We start from the raw sequence: 15,918 nt of genomic DNA on the forward strand, positions 1-15,918 counted from the left end.
CATTCAGGTTTAAAGTCAATTCAGCCTAGATTGTGAGTGTGAATCGGTCAACTTGTTCTTCGTTCTCTCATGTCGGACAGTCGGAGAATCCCCCGTGCTCCGCTCTCTGCTCAGGATCGGCTGTGGGACCTGCTGGATTCGGGCATCCGCATGTGGGGGAAGTCGGGGAAACAAGTCCAGACGTTAGGGACTCCTCCTCCACAGCTTAGATGGAGTACAGATGCCGACTAGGTAGGAGGACATACAGAATCCTTTCTGCCGGTGTTGCCGAAGCCTACTATAAATTCAGCAGTTCATCTGCCGACTCCATAATGCAGGAGATCAACTTCCAAGTCTCGTGGATGCTCGCAACATGTCGGCTGCCAAATCTACTGCTGCCGTGCTGGTAGCTCTGTTGCCTTGTGCGCTCGCTCAGGCGAACACAAGCTACGTTGATCACAATGTGGAGGCGAATCCTGATCTCACCCCTCAGACGGTCGCTAAGATTGACCTGTCCTTTTCCGACTGCGAGAATGGACCGCTCAGCAAGACTCTAGTTTGCAACACGTCTGCTAGGCCGCATGATAATGTTTCTATGACTCATGACTCTCCTTCCCTTCTGCGTCCTGTATCTAACCCTCCATAATTGAGATCAACCGAATATCATTAAAATAACCGATTCCACTCAAATAAGCAGCAGTACCTACCATAATCGACTCAGTTCATCGGTTCCGTTGGTTCCATCGTTTGAAGTAGCAGTACCAGTCATGAGAGCCACCAGACCACCTTCCTCGTGCAGCAAGCATGATATCATATGACAATCATTAGGCAGGAGTCAATTGACCTCACCGTACTTCTGACCCTACCTTAACACCTCTACACCTCTCACTTAATACCAACTGACCTTATCATCAGTTTCAAGTGGCTGAACACACCCTAAACATTACTATTCCACTCTCTTTTCTTCACTGTTGTCTTTTTATGTTGGACGCTTCACAGACCATGGAGCAAGGCGGGAAACACCAACTTCTGTCGCCTCCCAAGCTCTCGAATGGAAACTCGCAACATCTACAACCTGAGCTCTCAAAGTCACCCGGGTCCTCCAAGTTCCCTAGTCCGTTGAGTCCGCCGCCTCGTTGGCCTGCTCGCCAGTTCGCCAGATGTGTTTCGAGATCCCCAGTCACCCCCGAAGCTTGTCGGGCGATTCTGTCATCTTTCGAATTTGAGAAGTCATACGACGAACAGTCGGAGATGGCTATACTCAAGCTGGAGAAGTGGTTGGGATATGAACGCTGGCCGTGGCTTGATGATTTTGATCGGCGGAGAACTATCTGTGACAAAGTCTCATTGATCCTGGACAAATTCCTCTGGTCTCATCGGTTTGTTTTCTATTCCTACCCTATCGTTGCACAAGTCCTTTACTGATGTCTAAAGCTATTATTGGTTGACAGAAACCGTCGTCGACGGCAAATTCCGGCTGCTCATTTCTCCTAAGGAAGGAATCGAGCCCTTGCCCTTGCCAGAGTGGCTGTCCACCCCTTATATTGTACGCGTACCCCATCAAGACTTCACGTACAAACCGGAAACTGGCAAGGAAATATGCAAAAATCCGACCATCACCAGTGGCCATCCAATCTTAGATTCGGATCAAAGAAGGGTTGGTGCCTTCATGTCATGACCGCGGATGCCTGGAATATCTCATACAAAGCCGCTGTAGAAGGTATTGTCCTACTGAAGAACGACGGAACCTTGCCTCTCGCCAAGTCGGTCCGCAGTGTTGCATTGATCGGCCCCTGGATGATGGGCGGCGGCCAAGTCGACTCCTCCTCGCTCAAGTCCAACAAGAATGTCAACTCCCTGATCTGGGGTGGATACCCCGGACAATCCGGCGGACAGGCTCTCCTAGACAATCATTACCGGCAAGCGCGCCCCCGCAGGCCGACTCGTGGTCACCCAGTACCCGGCCGAATACGCAACCCAATTCCCAGCCACCGACATGAACCTGCGGCCTCTCGGCAATAATCCCGGCCAGACCTACATGTGGTACACCGGCACACCCGTCTACGAGTTCGGCCACGGGCTCTTCTACACGACCTTCAGCGCCTCCCTCACTGGCACAGGCAAGAACAAGACCTCCTTCAACATCCAAGACCTCCTCACGCAGCCGCATCCGGGCTTCGCAAACGTCGAGCAAATGCCTTTCCTCAACTTCACGGTGAAGATCGCCAACACCGGCAAGGTCGCTTCCGACTACACTGCTATGCTCTTCGCTAACACCACCGCGGGACCTGCTCCATACCCAAACAAGTGGCTTGTCGGTTTCGACCGGCTGTCGAGGCTGGGACCGCACAGTTCAAAGACTATGACGATCCCCGTGACGATCGACAGCGTGGCTCGTACGGATGAAGCCGGCAATCGGGTCCTCTACCCGGGGAAGTACGAGCTGGCGCTGAATAATGAGCGGTCGGTTGTCCTTCGGTTTGGGCTGACGGGCAGAGAGGCTGTGATTTTCAGGTGGCCTGTAGAGGAGCAGCAGATTTCCTCTGCATGATGGTCAGAATTGTGTTGGTAGTATTAAATAGGAGGAACTTGAATGATCTAGCTGTGTAAATATCAGAGTTGTGAGGTTAAGGCTTCATATCAAGCTTCGTGGCTTTTGTGGCTTGGTTGGCTGATACTCTTTTTGATTTTTAGCTTATTTTGAGAGTTTATATGCTTAGTTTGATACTAAACTATTCCTCCGACATCTCGTCTGAGAACTTAATTCCATGCATATATCTACTCTTTGATAACAATAGACATGGCCGAATACGGACTGCACCGGCAATAGAACAATTACTCCCTTACCATCTGAACTAATTCATCATACTCGCCTGTATTCTTCAACATACTCCAGAAAACGCCTTGCTTCTTAATCAGATTCGCGGGTGAATCATTTCTTTCCAAGTTAGCCTCTGTGAACAAACGCATGATAAACAAAAAAAGAAGAGGGATGATATACTCAATGATCTCGCCCTCAGCCATAACCAGTACCCGGTCATAATCCATGATTGTCCGCAGGCGATGCGCAATTGCGATGATCGTCGAGTCAGGGAACATACTCCGTAGCAGCTTCTGCATGTGCATGTCCGTCTCGTGGTCCACGGACGCAGTCGCCTCATCCAGCAGTACGACCTTGGAGCGGCGGCAGACTGCGCGCGCGATACTGAGGACCTGTCGCTGGCCCTGGCTGAAGTTTTCTCCGTTGGCTGCGATGGGGGTGTCGAGGGTGAGGGCGCGGGTTGTTGGTTTGTTGGTGCCTGCTTCTCCGATGGGGCCGCCGTGTACTTGGATAGAGGTGCAGGCGGATAGAGCAGAGTGCAGCTCCGTCTCGCTCGCTTCGCCGAATGGGTCGAGGTTTGATTGCACGTCGCCGGAGAAGAGGACGGGTTCTTGGGGGATGAGGGTGACGCTTGTGCGGAGGCGATGTAGGCGGATCTGGCTGATATCCAGACCGTCAATTGTGATGCTGCCGGAGGTAAGATTGACGAAACGGAGCAGGGAGAGGCCGAGGGTGCTCTTGCCGCTGCCTGTTCGGCCTACGATGCCGATTCGTTCGCCAGGATTGGCCACGAAGGAGACGTTTCGTAGGACGTCTGGACCTTCGGGCTGATAGCGGGCCGAGACGCTGTGAAATTCCACTTTCCCCAGTGTTGGCCAGCTGGCAGGTACGGTGTCCGCTTTGGCGCGCTCCTTGTCACTCAGTTTCTCTTCAGGCTCGATCTCCGCGTATTCGCTTATTCGCTGGAACGAGTTGAGTTCGACCTCGAGTTCGTTCATTGTGCGGACCAACGTCAGAATGGTCTGACTGAGGCCAATGGCGTTGGTCAATGAGAATCCAACGAGGCCCGCGGACCCCGACCAGAAATACGCTACGCATCCCGCCGATGCTGCGACCGATGCTGCGCATAAATCCGATCGGACGGAAACCCAACGGTTGCAGTTGTACTGGGCCTCTGCGGAACGAGCATGAACAGCAAGCTTTTCCGCTAACAGCTTCTGGAAAACCCCCGTCATGCCTTCTCGGGCTCGGATGACGGTCATGCCTGCCAGGGAATCGGTGAAATGGGAGAATATGGGAGAGTAGTTGATGGAACATAATCTCTTGATCGAAATCTGGGCCCGAGTGTACATCTCCCCAATGAAAAAGCCTATCGTGCAAACCACGGCGGCTGGGAGCGCAAAAATCGGCATGATCGAGGCGATACTCGCTATTCTCAGCAAGAAGCGTAGTCCATTTTCAATGGACATGCGCAGCCAATCAATCAAAACAGTATCCATTGACCTGGTGTCATTTCCAAAGCGGTTTATAGCACGTCCGATGGGATTCTGGTCGAACCAAGAGATCGGCGCAGAGAGCACTGCTTCCACCAGTTTCCTGTGCATCTTCTTGGCGGCCGTCCAGCTCCCATGTTGATATAGAAGATTATTCGTGATTTGAAGGAGGAGAAAGGATATTATCGCTGCTGCATACACGGCTAGGTAGAACAGTGAGTCAGGATGGTCGTATTTCTCATACGCGCTTGTCCAAATAGACAGCCAGTATGTGATTGCAAAGTATGCAAATTGCACCGTGACAGTTGCTAGCAGCACTGCTATTGCATAGGAGATTCCGCCAAACAGCAGCATATAATGTAAGACTGGAGAAACATTAGCATCGATGACTACGTTACTTAGCTGGTGCAAACTCACATAATGTACGTGGTACGCGACCTGTAGCCGACATTTCTTTGACAATGCGATCTGTCTGTACAGATTGGTCTGCGCGAACGTTGGGCAAGACATTGACGGTGGCTTCTGATTCGGTAGAAGACCCTTCTGCAATTGGTGGAGAACCGCTGATTGCTGCGTCTTGTTCTGCCCCTTCGGCGAGGTCGGGTACACTCTGTGTGTGCGCCCTGGAGGACTCAGACGCAGTTCTAATTACGGAAGTCCTGCCATGGTTGAGCTGAATAATTTGATCGGCGTCCTTCAGGGCAGCTGGCAGGTGCGTGACAAGTACAACGGTCCTGTCTGCTAACAGACCACTGCGGAAACACTTTTCATAAACCAAGGTGGTTGTATGTGTATCTAGTGCGGAAAATATGTCATCCAAGAGCAATGTAGATGATCTCGAATACAGTGCTCTGGCGAGAGAGACACGTTGCTTCTGACCACCTGACAGCGACGTGCCTCTCTCACCCACTAGAGTGAGATCACTAGCGGGAAGCTGCTGAAGATCCTGGATAAGACCGCTGGCTTCAATGACGGTATTGTAACGGGCCTCGTCAAACGAGCTGTAAAATAGTATGTTCTGTCGAATGGTGTCATTCTGCAGCCATGGCGACTGTGGTACATAGGCCACATCCTGAGAGCAGGTAGCAGTTCCAGACTCCAGTACAGTCTCACCTAACAATGACAGCAGCAGAGAAGTCTTCCCACTCCCAGTTGGGCCTGCCACGACATTGAGGGCGTTGTGCTTGAAAGAAACTGAGATGTCGTGTAAGCAGAAATCTGCGATTGGTGTTCGCCGGAAAGTTGCGTGTTTGAGCTCCAACGGTCCGTCTGGATGACGTCTGATCTCGCCTGCTGTGTCAAAAAAGTGATCCACTCGACGAAGCGACTCCGCACCCTGGGCCGAATATCTGCTGATATTTGAGAGCCAGACGAACTGAGAACGCAGTGTCTCCATGATTGACAAAGATGTGAAGGCAACCGGAGCCCGCAGAGGACGATCCGTAAATAAAACTACGACGGAGAACATGACAAGCAAGCTCATCATAGGTAATAGGTCACCTGCCATAGAAATGGCGGCCGCAAAGACACTGCGCCTCCAGAGACGTCGTTGCTCCACGCTTCTGATCTCATTGATCGAAGCCACAGCAGCTGGCTCCCATCCGAAGAACTTGAGGGTTCGGATAGAATTCAAGTACTCTGAAATCCTGGCAAGACGGACATCAGTTGCCCTCATCACTGACTGTTGGATGCGTGAGACCCTGCGCGATGCCAGAGCCGGAAGCGGAGTCAAACAGCACAGCGTCAGGACGCCGAATAAGGATGGCCACCCGAGCATCCTGTAGAGGAAGACCATGGCAATGGTAGTGGATATCGGTACCGCAGTGGCTACGTAAAAGATGTCCCGGGAATTGTATATAGCATCAACATCGGATGACATCAGACTTGTCACATTAGCTTGGTTAGATTTCGATGTGCGCTTCGGGGTATGTGCCTTGTGTCTCGCCGACTCCTGAGGGCGTGGTCTGCCATGTGGATGTACAGAATCATCGTAGATATACGATCGCATAGCGGTGTGATAAATCTCCTGGACAAGCGAGATATTCACGCGCACAAGGAGCCTTGTGGCTGTAAAGATGTACTGTTGATAGCAAAAAGACCGCATCATTGGACCAATGAATAGCAGACAAATCCAAAGCGCAGGATGCACGACTGCGCCAGTCGGGTCTTCCAAGTATGCCAGCAACCGCAGCATGGAAAATGGAGCGAAGAAATCTGCTATAGAAGTAGTCGCGGCCCAGCAAACCATACCTTTAATCTCCGTTTTCAACAGTCTGCACAAAGTTCGAAACGTTTTCCCGCCTTTTTGCCGCTGCTTCTTGATCTTCTCCAGCCACTTCAGTGGTTCGTCATATGAGGGAAGCGGCGGCAAGTCATCCATGGTCAGATCTCTCTGGCAGCCACGAAAGATCACATAAGTGATCCACTCATAGGAGCAATAGTATGAGAACAAAGAACACGTTTCCTCCGGCGAAACATCCGCCTTTGCCTGTGCATCATGGAATTCGGCATCTGAGATTAGGGGACGGGGCCGAGGACTCGCAAGCACAATTACCAGCATAGCAGCCACGCAGGCTAGTGAGGCACTTGCAAGAGCGGTTGGGCGATAGGTCGAGCCAACAATCGCCATTGGGACAAGATCCTTCACAATTGCTAGAGACAAAGCCACTAAGGTCATCATGTTCAAGTGGCGATAGAAATGAATCCCGTGAATAACACCCTGGAAACAAAGCCTCGCAACAGCCAATAATACAATGTAGCTGAAGAATATTAACTGTTTCCAGTCTCCTCTGCGATGTGATTCACCAAAACTGAGACCACAAGCTGCCATCGCAGCCGCCAGGTGCGCAAGTGCAAAGGGTACGGGGACAATTGTCTCTGGAATGGCAGAGGTAGCATCCATGCGGCCACGAGACTTCTTCTTGAAGACCCAAACAGCATGATTAAGACATTTTGATAGGATAATAGCGAGGCATGAAGCAGAGACCGCCCCGAGGTGCAGATTTCCAGTGGTTACGAAGGCGGACAGTTTCTGTGTCCGATATTGCCAGAGAGCTCTGGATTCTTGCATCAGTTTCAGGCAATTACTAGGAGGACATGAAAACTGGACAGACCTTTGCACTTGACCGCTGTCGTCAAAAGCAGAGATACCTTGGCCCACAAACTGCGATGTCATAGGAGCTATGATATACTGCGAAACCCCAGGCAAAAGCTCCATTGCGGACGACTGCGACACGGGAAAGCAAAAGCTTGTCTAGTTGGTAAGAATCACTACTTGAGAATCATCAAGCTTGGCTTTCTGGGGACAAAGCAGGAATCCCTGTGTAGTGAATAGTGACTGATCGCGAAGCGACGGCCATTTGAGGTTGAGTTTATTGCTATTGCACCCCGTATCGACAAACGGATGATTTACCCATCGTACAAATAGCCGCAGCACGGCGCACCTTCCGATACTAGCCAATGGTTTAAATCGGATCAAAAAGCAAAGGAGATAAGCAATCGAATAGCGCAATGGCTGGCTGCAATACAACCTGCAGCTGGACCGGAGAAGAAGTTTTGGCGGATGTCGCCGACCACGGTGAAAGGACGGGGAAGAGTCATTGGGTCGGAAAAACCACAAACGGGCATCCACAATTTGCAACCTTTTAACTCTGGAACGGGTCGAATGAGGAGTCCTGGGATCCATTGGAAGGTGCATTCTCCGGATTCGATGAGACTGAGAGGAGGAAAAAGTGGATGGATTCACTGGCGACTACTGACAACAGGGTCCCTTGTCTTGTGCTTTCCAAGACGGATTTTTATCCTTTCCTAGCAACAATGATGATCGGTCATAACATGTACATTAGACCGCTCTGTCTATCTACCCAAGACCCCTGGTGAAACAAGCCATGGACAAGCACCGCTCGATGACACCATCAGGACCCCTCTATTGGTGATGCACCATTTCGATAGAGCCACAGCCGGCTAAGCTCCTTGACCTTCATCTTCCTCCTGAAAGAGCCATTTGACTGGAGTAATGAGACATCTGCGTTCACCTCATCATAAGGAAAGTCAATGTCGTGATGGTCAACCCTGTCTCCGGTATCTGTCCCGCCTGCTTTTAGCCTGTGTAATTCATCCAGTTGGACTTCCACTTCCATCTCCATGAATTCGTTCGTGTCCAGAGTCTTCATATCTTCCCCTAACGTGAACATGGTATCTAAATGGTGCTGGATGAATTGATGACCGGAACCAGGGCGCACGAACACTCGTCCCATGTATCGATTAGGAATATTGGCGAAGTTCAATATCCCCCAGACACTCACAAAATCCTTGGAGTTTGCATAATGCTCAATTCGACGAATGGTTTTCGTCCCTATTGCCGCCGGGTTGACCTGTGGAGTTTCGCCTTCGGCTTCATTCCGATGAGCTTGAGACAATGTTTTAAACGGATTGTTGAAATGGTTCGCCGCGTTACCAAAGGTATAAACCTCGAGATCCTGCAGCAACTCTCGAGGCATCTCATCGAGCAGCCAGTCAATGACCAAGCCTCCCTCAATTCCACCTTGGCTGTGAAGAATGAGGATCACTTTCTTGTATTTCGGGTTCAACAAGTCTTCCTTGATGATCGCGTACGCATTCCTCACGTCCGAGGTGGCGTAGGAAAAGTTCCTTTGAATTAAGCACTCGATGATATCGAAAACGATCCCCATTCTACATTTTTTGAACCTGAGTCACCCAAAATCAAACTGACGTGTGACGGTAGCATAGGGAACCTACGTCGGATTGTGAACACCGGTAATATTTCTGCCAAATGTATATGCCAGCCGGTCAAGATTGCTCTGCAGCCAGTGATGTCTTAAAGCAGTCAGATGAGTTGCAAGATCCCTGACGGGGTATTTGAGCACTCACCCGGCTCCGACTCCATTAATGAAGACCCAGTGCTCACGGTCATGTTCCGGACGATGTTCAACGGGGACTTGCGACTGCAAAATCCTGGCACTCCCATTCAAAGCAAACCTGCAAACTACCCAATTCAAAGTTAAAGCGACTGCCATATAAATTCCGATCCCCAGCGCCGGGAAGGCGAGAATAAACAAAATGGGCAGTGACAAGAGAAAGATGAGCTGATAGACAGCCAGAAATATATGTACGACGATGTCCCATAAATTCTCCTTGGACGGATAGAGTTCGTCCAGGGCTCCCGAGTTCCATGGCGTCAAGGGTAGTATTATACCAGGCAGGCTCCAGAGACTCCGTAGGAAAAGAAGGATGTCAGCCCACAGCAATCTCCATGGCGATGCTGTGTATGGTAAGGGCACATCTTGTTTCTTTCTGGACTGGGAGGGAAGATACGTGACGCCCATACTCGGGATGAGTATGTCCTTGATAGTATGTTTCAGTTCATAAAGCGAATGCGATGGATCGTGGACTCGGGAGTATCGAGAGCGTCGAAGGTGTTCATATATTTGTTTTGTCCAACGGAAAAAGGTTAAGCGCGCACGGCCTCGTGATGCGATCATCTACACACATTCCGGCTGTGTTCATGGGCTGAATGCTTGGCTGCCCTACCACGCTCGAGTCATGAGCAATATACCCTGGTCAATGGTCGTTTGTCCGTCTAAAAGCGATCGAGGTTTCAATCTGCAAGACATTTTTAGCCTGTCTCTCACAGTGATCGCGCTGAACCGGGATGTCTCACTCTCACAAGATATGTTTCCATCATTTGGAGATATTTATCGGGCTATTCGGTCCAGCGGCTAAGCGAAAGAACTACAACAAAGAAATGATGGATACAGAATATGTTTCTGGATCTCAATTCCTCACGGCGCGTTCTTTGTTGACCTTGTCTTAGACACTTCTTTGACCACTACAAGCCTGAACAGAGACAATAGCATTGATAGCTGAAAGCCTTTGTCTTGAGGCTTTTCTGACAAGTATAAAATGGCTTCTCTATACCATGCTCATCTTTGCAAACCATCTTCTCATTATCGATCAACTTCAACATCATCAACTGCTTCTTCATCATTATCATCAGAACTTCGACCTCTCTCCTTACCCAACGACAGCTTACCGACACCATAGCAGAGAGGTAACTTTCGTGTCCTGAATCCTTTCGTCAACTTGAAAGTGCAGACGCCTGCTATATCGAGACTTCATTGGTATCGCTTGGACGAGCAGTATCTAAAGCTGCTTAAGAGATTGAATAAGACCTCGCCAAGATGCAGCGCGCAATTCAGATGAGGTACCCTCTGATGGCCACTGACCTCAAGAAATCCCAATTGGCAATGCTAATTCAAATTTTGAACTTACAGCATTCCGTACACTACACTCACGACAATATGGGACGACTCCTCGAAGTGCGCAGCGAGCTGATCCACCACGCCATCAAGCGCCTCCCATCTGAGCTTCGGAAGTCCACATTGCTCCAAATCCTGCCAAATTCCGTCATTCGCGCCGCGGAGCTGTGTCCCTCGCACCAGGGAATCAATCCCTATGTCATTGCGAACATCTGCAGCCTGATCAGAAAAGAAGTCACCGAGCATCTGGACGTCATTGACTGGTACTCAGATAACCTCGACCAAAGCCATGTCAGACTCGTCAGCGCGCTGCAATCCATGCAGGGCATGTGGTCTCTGGTCCCGCTGGGTACTCGTCCTCCGCCGATAGCACCGGCACCTTACCAGGAGAACAGATGCGAAGCATGTATCTTGGCAAGGGTAGCCCAGGAGCCGATGTTCCTGCAGAACCTGCGCGTCGCACTCATCAGCCGGACTAGAACCAGATCCAAACATCGTGCACCTAGGCTGCTGGCGTTCATTGACCAGGCTATCAACTATTACGGGGACCGCGCCCTGCAGTACTGGCACGCAAGCGGCCAAGCGGCATTTGATTTCAAGGCTGCCAGGAAAGCGGCGGTGAGAGCATACAAGAAGCGCCCGGAGCGCATTCATCGCCGCGAGGACTACACCGACCACCTGCGCAAGCATCCGAAGAACAAAGGCAAGTCTATCAGACTGGAGCCCGGACAGCCAGAGGCAGCTGGGTTCGCAGAAGCATCCGGCGATGTGGCAAGTCAACGTAGTGATGATGTTGACATGCAATCCATCGTCGTCTACATGGACCACAGCACCGCCGAGCAGCAAGGCTTATGCCGAAACGCCAGCCAAAGAGCGAGGGTGCACTCTCACCGCGCCGAGATCGTCAATGAACGGGACACGATCGCCGACGAGATCATCGCGACCTACGAAGCCTTCGGAGCCAGAGACTGGGCACCCCGTTCCACCACAAACCTGCCCCCCGGAGTGCCGCCTGTCCATCCCCTATCCGTCCCCAGGGCCGACCACTCGGTGATCTCAGCGTCTCGCTACGATGAGGACCACCCCATGGGTGAAGCGAGCTATATGCCTCCGCGCAACAACTCCAACTGGCAGAGTGCCGGTAACGGAGCCGCCCTCGGCACCTTGGAAGCCCTGTCGAAGGAGGTCGAGGGACTGACGCTTGGAGGACGCCCGGGCGAGAACACCGAAGAGTTTGCGGGCCGATACTGCGATCTGCTGAGCCCAGTGGCGTATCACTCTGACTCGGAATATAGCGAGGCATCTTGGGTAGACGCCCAGGTCCGTGATGCGGGGCCTGGAGACACTACCTGGGACCTTGTGTGCAAAGAGAGCTATTGACAACTTCCATCGAGACAGTGGCTGGGGCAGTGCCCGAGATGTGTCATGCGGTGAGTACTCGCATAATTTAGCAAAGAGGGAAGCATTGGAGGAATCGAGACTTTTGAGGGGAATGAGTATGAGGACGATTGGGAGATTGATTTTTCGGGGTTGTTCAGGAAAACCGAAGGCTGCACATCGAAAGCAAGAGAGATGAGAGGACTCGGAAGAATGTTTGAAGTTTTGTTTCGATAGCAATTTCGGAGTTTGAGAAGTCGTTTTGAGAAATATACACATTGCATTGAGTAAAGATATTCAAAGAAAGCTCATGATAAAGGCCAAAGGACCAAGAATGCATGATCCACATATTAGTACAGCATGATTCAGTAACGTAAAGAATGGCTAAGAATAACCTCTTTCGCATCGATCGAAGACGTCCAGCAGCTTCAGTTCTTCCATGCGTGAGTTAAAAGACGTAAAAATATTATAAACTTAGTAATGCAAATTCCGAAACGGATGGTAAATAATCAGGCCTGAAGGACACTGCTGGTCACTCCATGATTGACACCCTTTAGACCGTCGACATGGGGAGACAAAGTCACAGTTTTTCTGCGCAACCGTGCTCGTGCGTTAGAGTCGGCTGGCGCGTCTGGCGAGACGACTGGGCCCTCATACGAACTCTCTTCATTCGAAGATGCTGCCGCTGAAGAGGTATCCTGATCGAGTTGTTTCTGTGCCGCCTCTCGAGATCTTTCGTAGCGGAGTTTGACGTCACCCTTCCACTTAGTATTAAAAAGACGATCCCAAAAAGTGAAGAATGGTTGAGAGAAATTCGTCTTGATACCCCAGCTTTGATGGTGAATGTCGTGATAGGCAGCATTGTTGTGAGTAAAGTGTTGCAAAGGATCCCATGGGAAAGCATAGCCGCAATGATCGTCCACAGTCTTGATAGTGGAACATGTGAAGAACCACATGGCCTGACGGTTCGTCATGCGCGTTGCCAGAAACCCAATGCCAGCACCAGCTGTATCAAGAAGGAAGCCTTCCACCGGGTGATTATAGAGTGCGCCGAAAGCGTATGGGACATAAAGGCGATGATGGCGAGAGTGGAAAGTGACTGTAAACTGTTAGTGGGATCTCCCCGAGTGACCGAAGCTTCGTAACCAAAGTACATACCGTAAAGCCAGCGGTTCAGATGCATCGCACGGTGGAGGAAATATTGCCAAGTATCGACAATAAACACTCCCACTGTGAACTGTACCGCAGGGATAAAGTACCAGTAGATGAGACTGGCCATTGACAGCTCCCAGTTGGTGAAAGCAGGTACGATCGCTTCAATACCGCTGTCCATAACAAAGGACCGAGTAACTCCGGGATATTGTCCGCCAGCTAGTACACCAGCTAGAATTGCATGGCCGTTTTGAGACAGGCTGCGTGATAGGCCCAAAGCATCGACACCGAACACAGCCAACAGACGTGGGATTGCTTTTTGAGCGAACCGAAGACGGCGAGCCCACACGGCAACATCGTACTCCTCTCTTCCAATGTATTCCACGTCGTCAAAATAGCCTAGCGCCATACCAGCCAGCGTTTGAATAACCTGTTGTAGAATGACATCTCTGACCACATCCCAGCGCGAGACCTTATTCCGCTTCAAAACCTCGGCCGGAGTGTGCAAACGATACTGTGGGAAAAAATCGTAGACATCAATGAAATGGTACACCATAGATAGCCCCCAATATGCGACAATTGGCAGAATCACAGCAAGAATGTTGTCTGGGATCGGCGCAAGAAGAGGTGGACGGGGCGTCAGAGTGTAGCTCGGCAGAGGAGGGTAGTCATACTCGAAGGATGCGTTGACTGCCATGGCTTGACTGTTACGGCGTCAACACCAAAATGCGTAGATGAGGGAGGATGAGCGCAATGTGATAAATCCAAGAGATCAACGCATGGATCTGCGAGATCAGGCAACGAGGGCGGAGGTTGCAGCGATGGCCCTCAGGAGTCAAGTTGCGGATACTTTTAGGCGGGAAGGCCGGAGATACGGGAAAGAACCGTGGAAATAAGCGTACGGAAGGCCGAGTTTTCGAGGATGCGAAGAGCCTGAGTAGGAAGATAGGAAGCGACGTCGAAAGAATCAACAGTCGGTCGGGCGTCCTTTTTCCCTTAAAAGCGGTCCGCCACAGTCAGGGGACGCGCTGCAATAAGCACAACTACAACCGAACCGCGGATGCTGAGTCAATCGACCAATTTGCGCGAGGAAGGCACTTAGAAATCGATGTTCGCCTCAGTCAAGAACAACAAAATATAATAATATGAAATAATAAGAACCGGAGCAGGTGCAGAGATTTGGAGGACAGAAAAAATGGCCCTAGCAGCCCATCGCGATAAGTAGTAGATCGTCAAGTGGCACCACAAGAACTCAGATCCGGGCCGCCGACTTATCTAATCAACTGGAGATCAGATGCTGGGTAAAAATGTACTGTACGATACAACAATTTGTACAGCGCCGAGGCAGAAACCCCAGTGTAACTTATGTACTGTAATTACAATAACATACAGTTCAGTCAGGAGATGCCCCTGATTGTCTTGATCCCTGAGGCAGTCAAACCACCCTCTACAGTGGTACACTCTGGCCTGAGTTGTGAACCGATCTAGTAATTGCCACAGACTCTATCCCATAGACTATCTAGATCTTGCCCAAATTCAAGACAAAACCGTTCTGGCGTGGCAATTCTGCTTGGTGTTTCCCATCTGTCAACTGCTGGGCCAGACAAGTCCACCAGACCCAAAGAGGCTTAGCTCTATTTTGCCCCTCGAGAATCGTAGGTGAAAAAAAAAGAACCCCACCAAAAGTTGGAACGGGCGCCACTAAAAACTTCTATTTTACCCCCTCTTTGGGTTCTTTTCCAGCTACTGTTTTCTTCTCTTCCTTCTCCTTCTCTTGATCTGTCCAGCCGTGTGCCATTTTGTTCTATCTTCATCCTTTCTTCTTTTGTTGTGAAGTTTTTCTCTCATCACATAATTCAAAATGATCATTTACAAGGTATGTACCTTTGCTTTGGACCTTACCCCACTATTATGTCGGATGTGGCATGAATAGCAGCAGCTAGATTTGTCCACATGGCATGCATATAGGCGCAAGTTGCTGACGGACGTTGCTTATACAGGATATCATCTCTGGAGACGAGGTTCTCTCCGACAACTTCAAGATCAAGGAGGTCGACGGTGTCCTCTACGAGTGCGACTGCCGCAAGTACCTCAAGCGGAAGAACGAGGACGTCCAGCTTGAGGGTGCTAACCCCTCCGCTGAGGGTGGTGATGAGGACGCCGGTGGTGAGGGTGAGGAGGTTATGGTTCACGACATTGAGGATCAGTTCCGTCTCGTTTGGCTGAAGACCGAGGAGGGCATGAAGCCTTCCAAGGATGCCTTCAAGAGCCACCTGAAGGGTATGCGGCCCATCTTGAGTCTATCATTTCTGGCATTTCAAGCAGACTCGCTGACACCGGGTTTCTAGTCTACATGAAGAAGGTTCTCGCCAAGCTTCAGGAGAAGGGTGCTCCCGCTGCGGAGATCGAGGCTTTCAAGAAGGGTGCCCCCGCCGCCGTCAAGAAGATCCTTGCCAACTATGACAACTACGATGTCCTGATGGGCCTCTCCATGGACGGTGATGCTATGTATGTTATGTCCTCTGTGATGAAACATACAATCCTTTACTAACCGATTACTAGGCACGTCCTGATTGACTTCCGTGAGGACGGTGTCACCCCCTACGCCACTCTCTGGAAGCACGGTCTCGAGGAGATGAAGGTTTAAATGTTCTGCAGTTATGAAGAATCTCATGATCCAAAATTAGGGAATTGGAGTCCGCGGTTGTTTCTAATTCAAGCATACCGATGAGATTGAGTGCTATTTGCCTGATCTCTGAAGTTTATACCACGCATTTAGCTATCTTTCTGTTATAGCTCCTCTACACCGCATCTTCCA

The 15,918-nt window shown here is 50.5% G+C and overlaps 7 protein-coding genes across 7 annotated transcripts, besides 1 other annotated feature; 4 read left to right on the top strand and 3 right to left on the bottom strand.

Annotated features, from left to right (window-relative positions):
- Positions 1-69: 69 nt before the first annotated feature.
- Positions 70-1,404, top strand: NFIA_008460 (uncharacterized protein; the record flags this gene model as incomplete). The annotated part of the gene is made up of 3 exons (XM_001264065.1): positions 70-182; positions 334-535; positions 979-1,404. 3 exons carry the CDS (start codon positions 70-72, stop codon positions 1,402-1,404), a joined length of 741 nt encoding a protein of 246 aa, XP_001264066.1.
- Positions 1,405-1,578: 174 nt separating this feature from the next.
- On the top strand, positions 1,579-2,530 carry NFIA_008470 (beta-xylosidase XylA; the record flags this gene model as incomplete). Its single annotated transcript, XM_001264066.1, has 2 exons — positions 1,579-1,827; positions 1,886-2,530. Coding segments are annotated over 2 exons (894 nt in total), but the record flags the coding sequence as incomplete, so codon positions are not given.
- Positions 2,531-2,814: 284 nt separating this feature from the next.
- On the bottom strand, positions 2,815-7,510 carry NFIA_008480 (putative ABC multidrug transporter; the record flags this gene model as incomplete). The annotated part of the gene is made up of 3 exons (XM_001264067.1): positions 2,815-4,658; positions 4,711-7,349; positions 7,407-7,510. The coding sequence occupies 3 exons, from the start codon at positions 7,508-7,510 to the stop codon at positions 2,815-2,817; spliced, it is 4,587 nt and encodes a 1,528-aa protein (XP_001264068.1).
- A 697-nt stretch (positions 7,511-8,207) lies between these two features.
- On the bottom strand, positions 8,208-9,794 carry NFIA_008490 (uncharacterized protein; the record flags this gene model as incomplete). The annotated part of the gene is made up of 3 exons (XM_001264068.1): positions 8,208-8,985; positions 9,052-9,129; positions 9,184-9,794. The coding sequence occupies 3 exons, from the start codon at positions 9,792-9,794 to the stop codon at positions 8,208-8,210; spliced, it is 1,467 nt and encodes a 488-aa protein (XP_001264069.1).
- Positions 9,795-10,247: 453 nt separating this feature from the next.
- Positions 10,248-10,308: a microsatellite.
- A 305-nt stretch (positions 10,309-10,613) lies between these two features.
- NFIA_008500 (uncharacterized protein) lies at positions 10,614-11,951 on the top strand (the record flags this gene model as incomplete). Its single annotated transcript, XM_001264069.1, has 1 exon — positions 10,614-11,951. One exon carries the CDS (start codon positions 10,614-10,616, stop codon positions 11,949-11,951), a length of 1,338 nt encoding a protein of 445 aa, XP_001264070.1.
- Positions 11,952-12,457: 506 nt separating this feature from the next.
- Positions 12,458-13,797, bottom strand: sur2 (sphingosine hydroxylase; the record flags this gene model as incomplete). Its single annotated transcript, XM_001264070.1, has 2 exons — positions 12,458-13,047; positions 13,107-13,797. The coding sequence occupies 2 exons, from the start codon at positions 13,795-13,797 to the stop codon at positions 12,458-12,460; spliced, it is 1,281 nt and encodes a 426-aa protein (XP_001264071.1).
- Positions 13,798-14,961: 1,164 nt separating this feature from the next.
- Positions 14,962-15,747, top strand: NFIA_008520 (translationally-controlled tumor protein; the record flags this gene model as incomplete). Its single annotated transcript, XM_001264071.1, has 4 exons — positions 14,962-14,976; positions 15,101-15,380; positions 15,449-15,608; positions 15,663-15,747. The coding sequence occupies 4 exons, from the start codon at positions 14,962-14,964 to the stop codon at positions 15,745-15,747; spliced, it is 540 nt and encodes a 179-aa protein (XP_001264072.1).
- Positions 15,748-15,918: the final 171 nt, after the last annotated feature.

The sequence above is a fragment of the Aspergillus fischeri genome, genomic scaffold, assembly GCF_000149645.3.
Source record: "Aspergillus fischeri NRRL 181 1099437636249 genomic scaffold, whole genome shotgun sequence".
In the NCBI taxonomy this organism is placed as follows: domain Eukaryota; kingdom Fungi; phylum Ascomycota; class Eurotiomycetes; order Eurotiales; family Aspergillaceae; genus Aspergillus; species Aspergillus fischeri.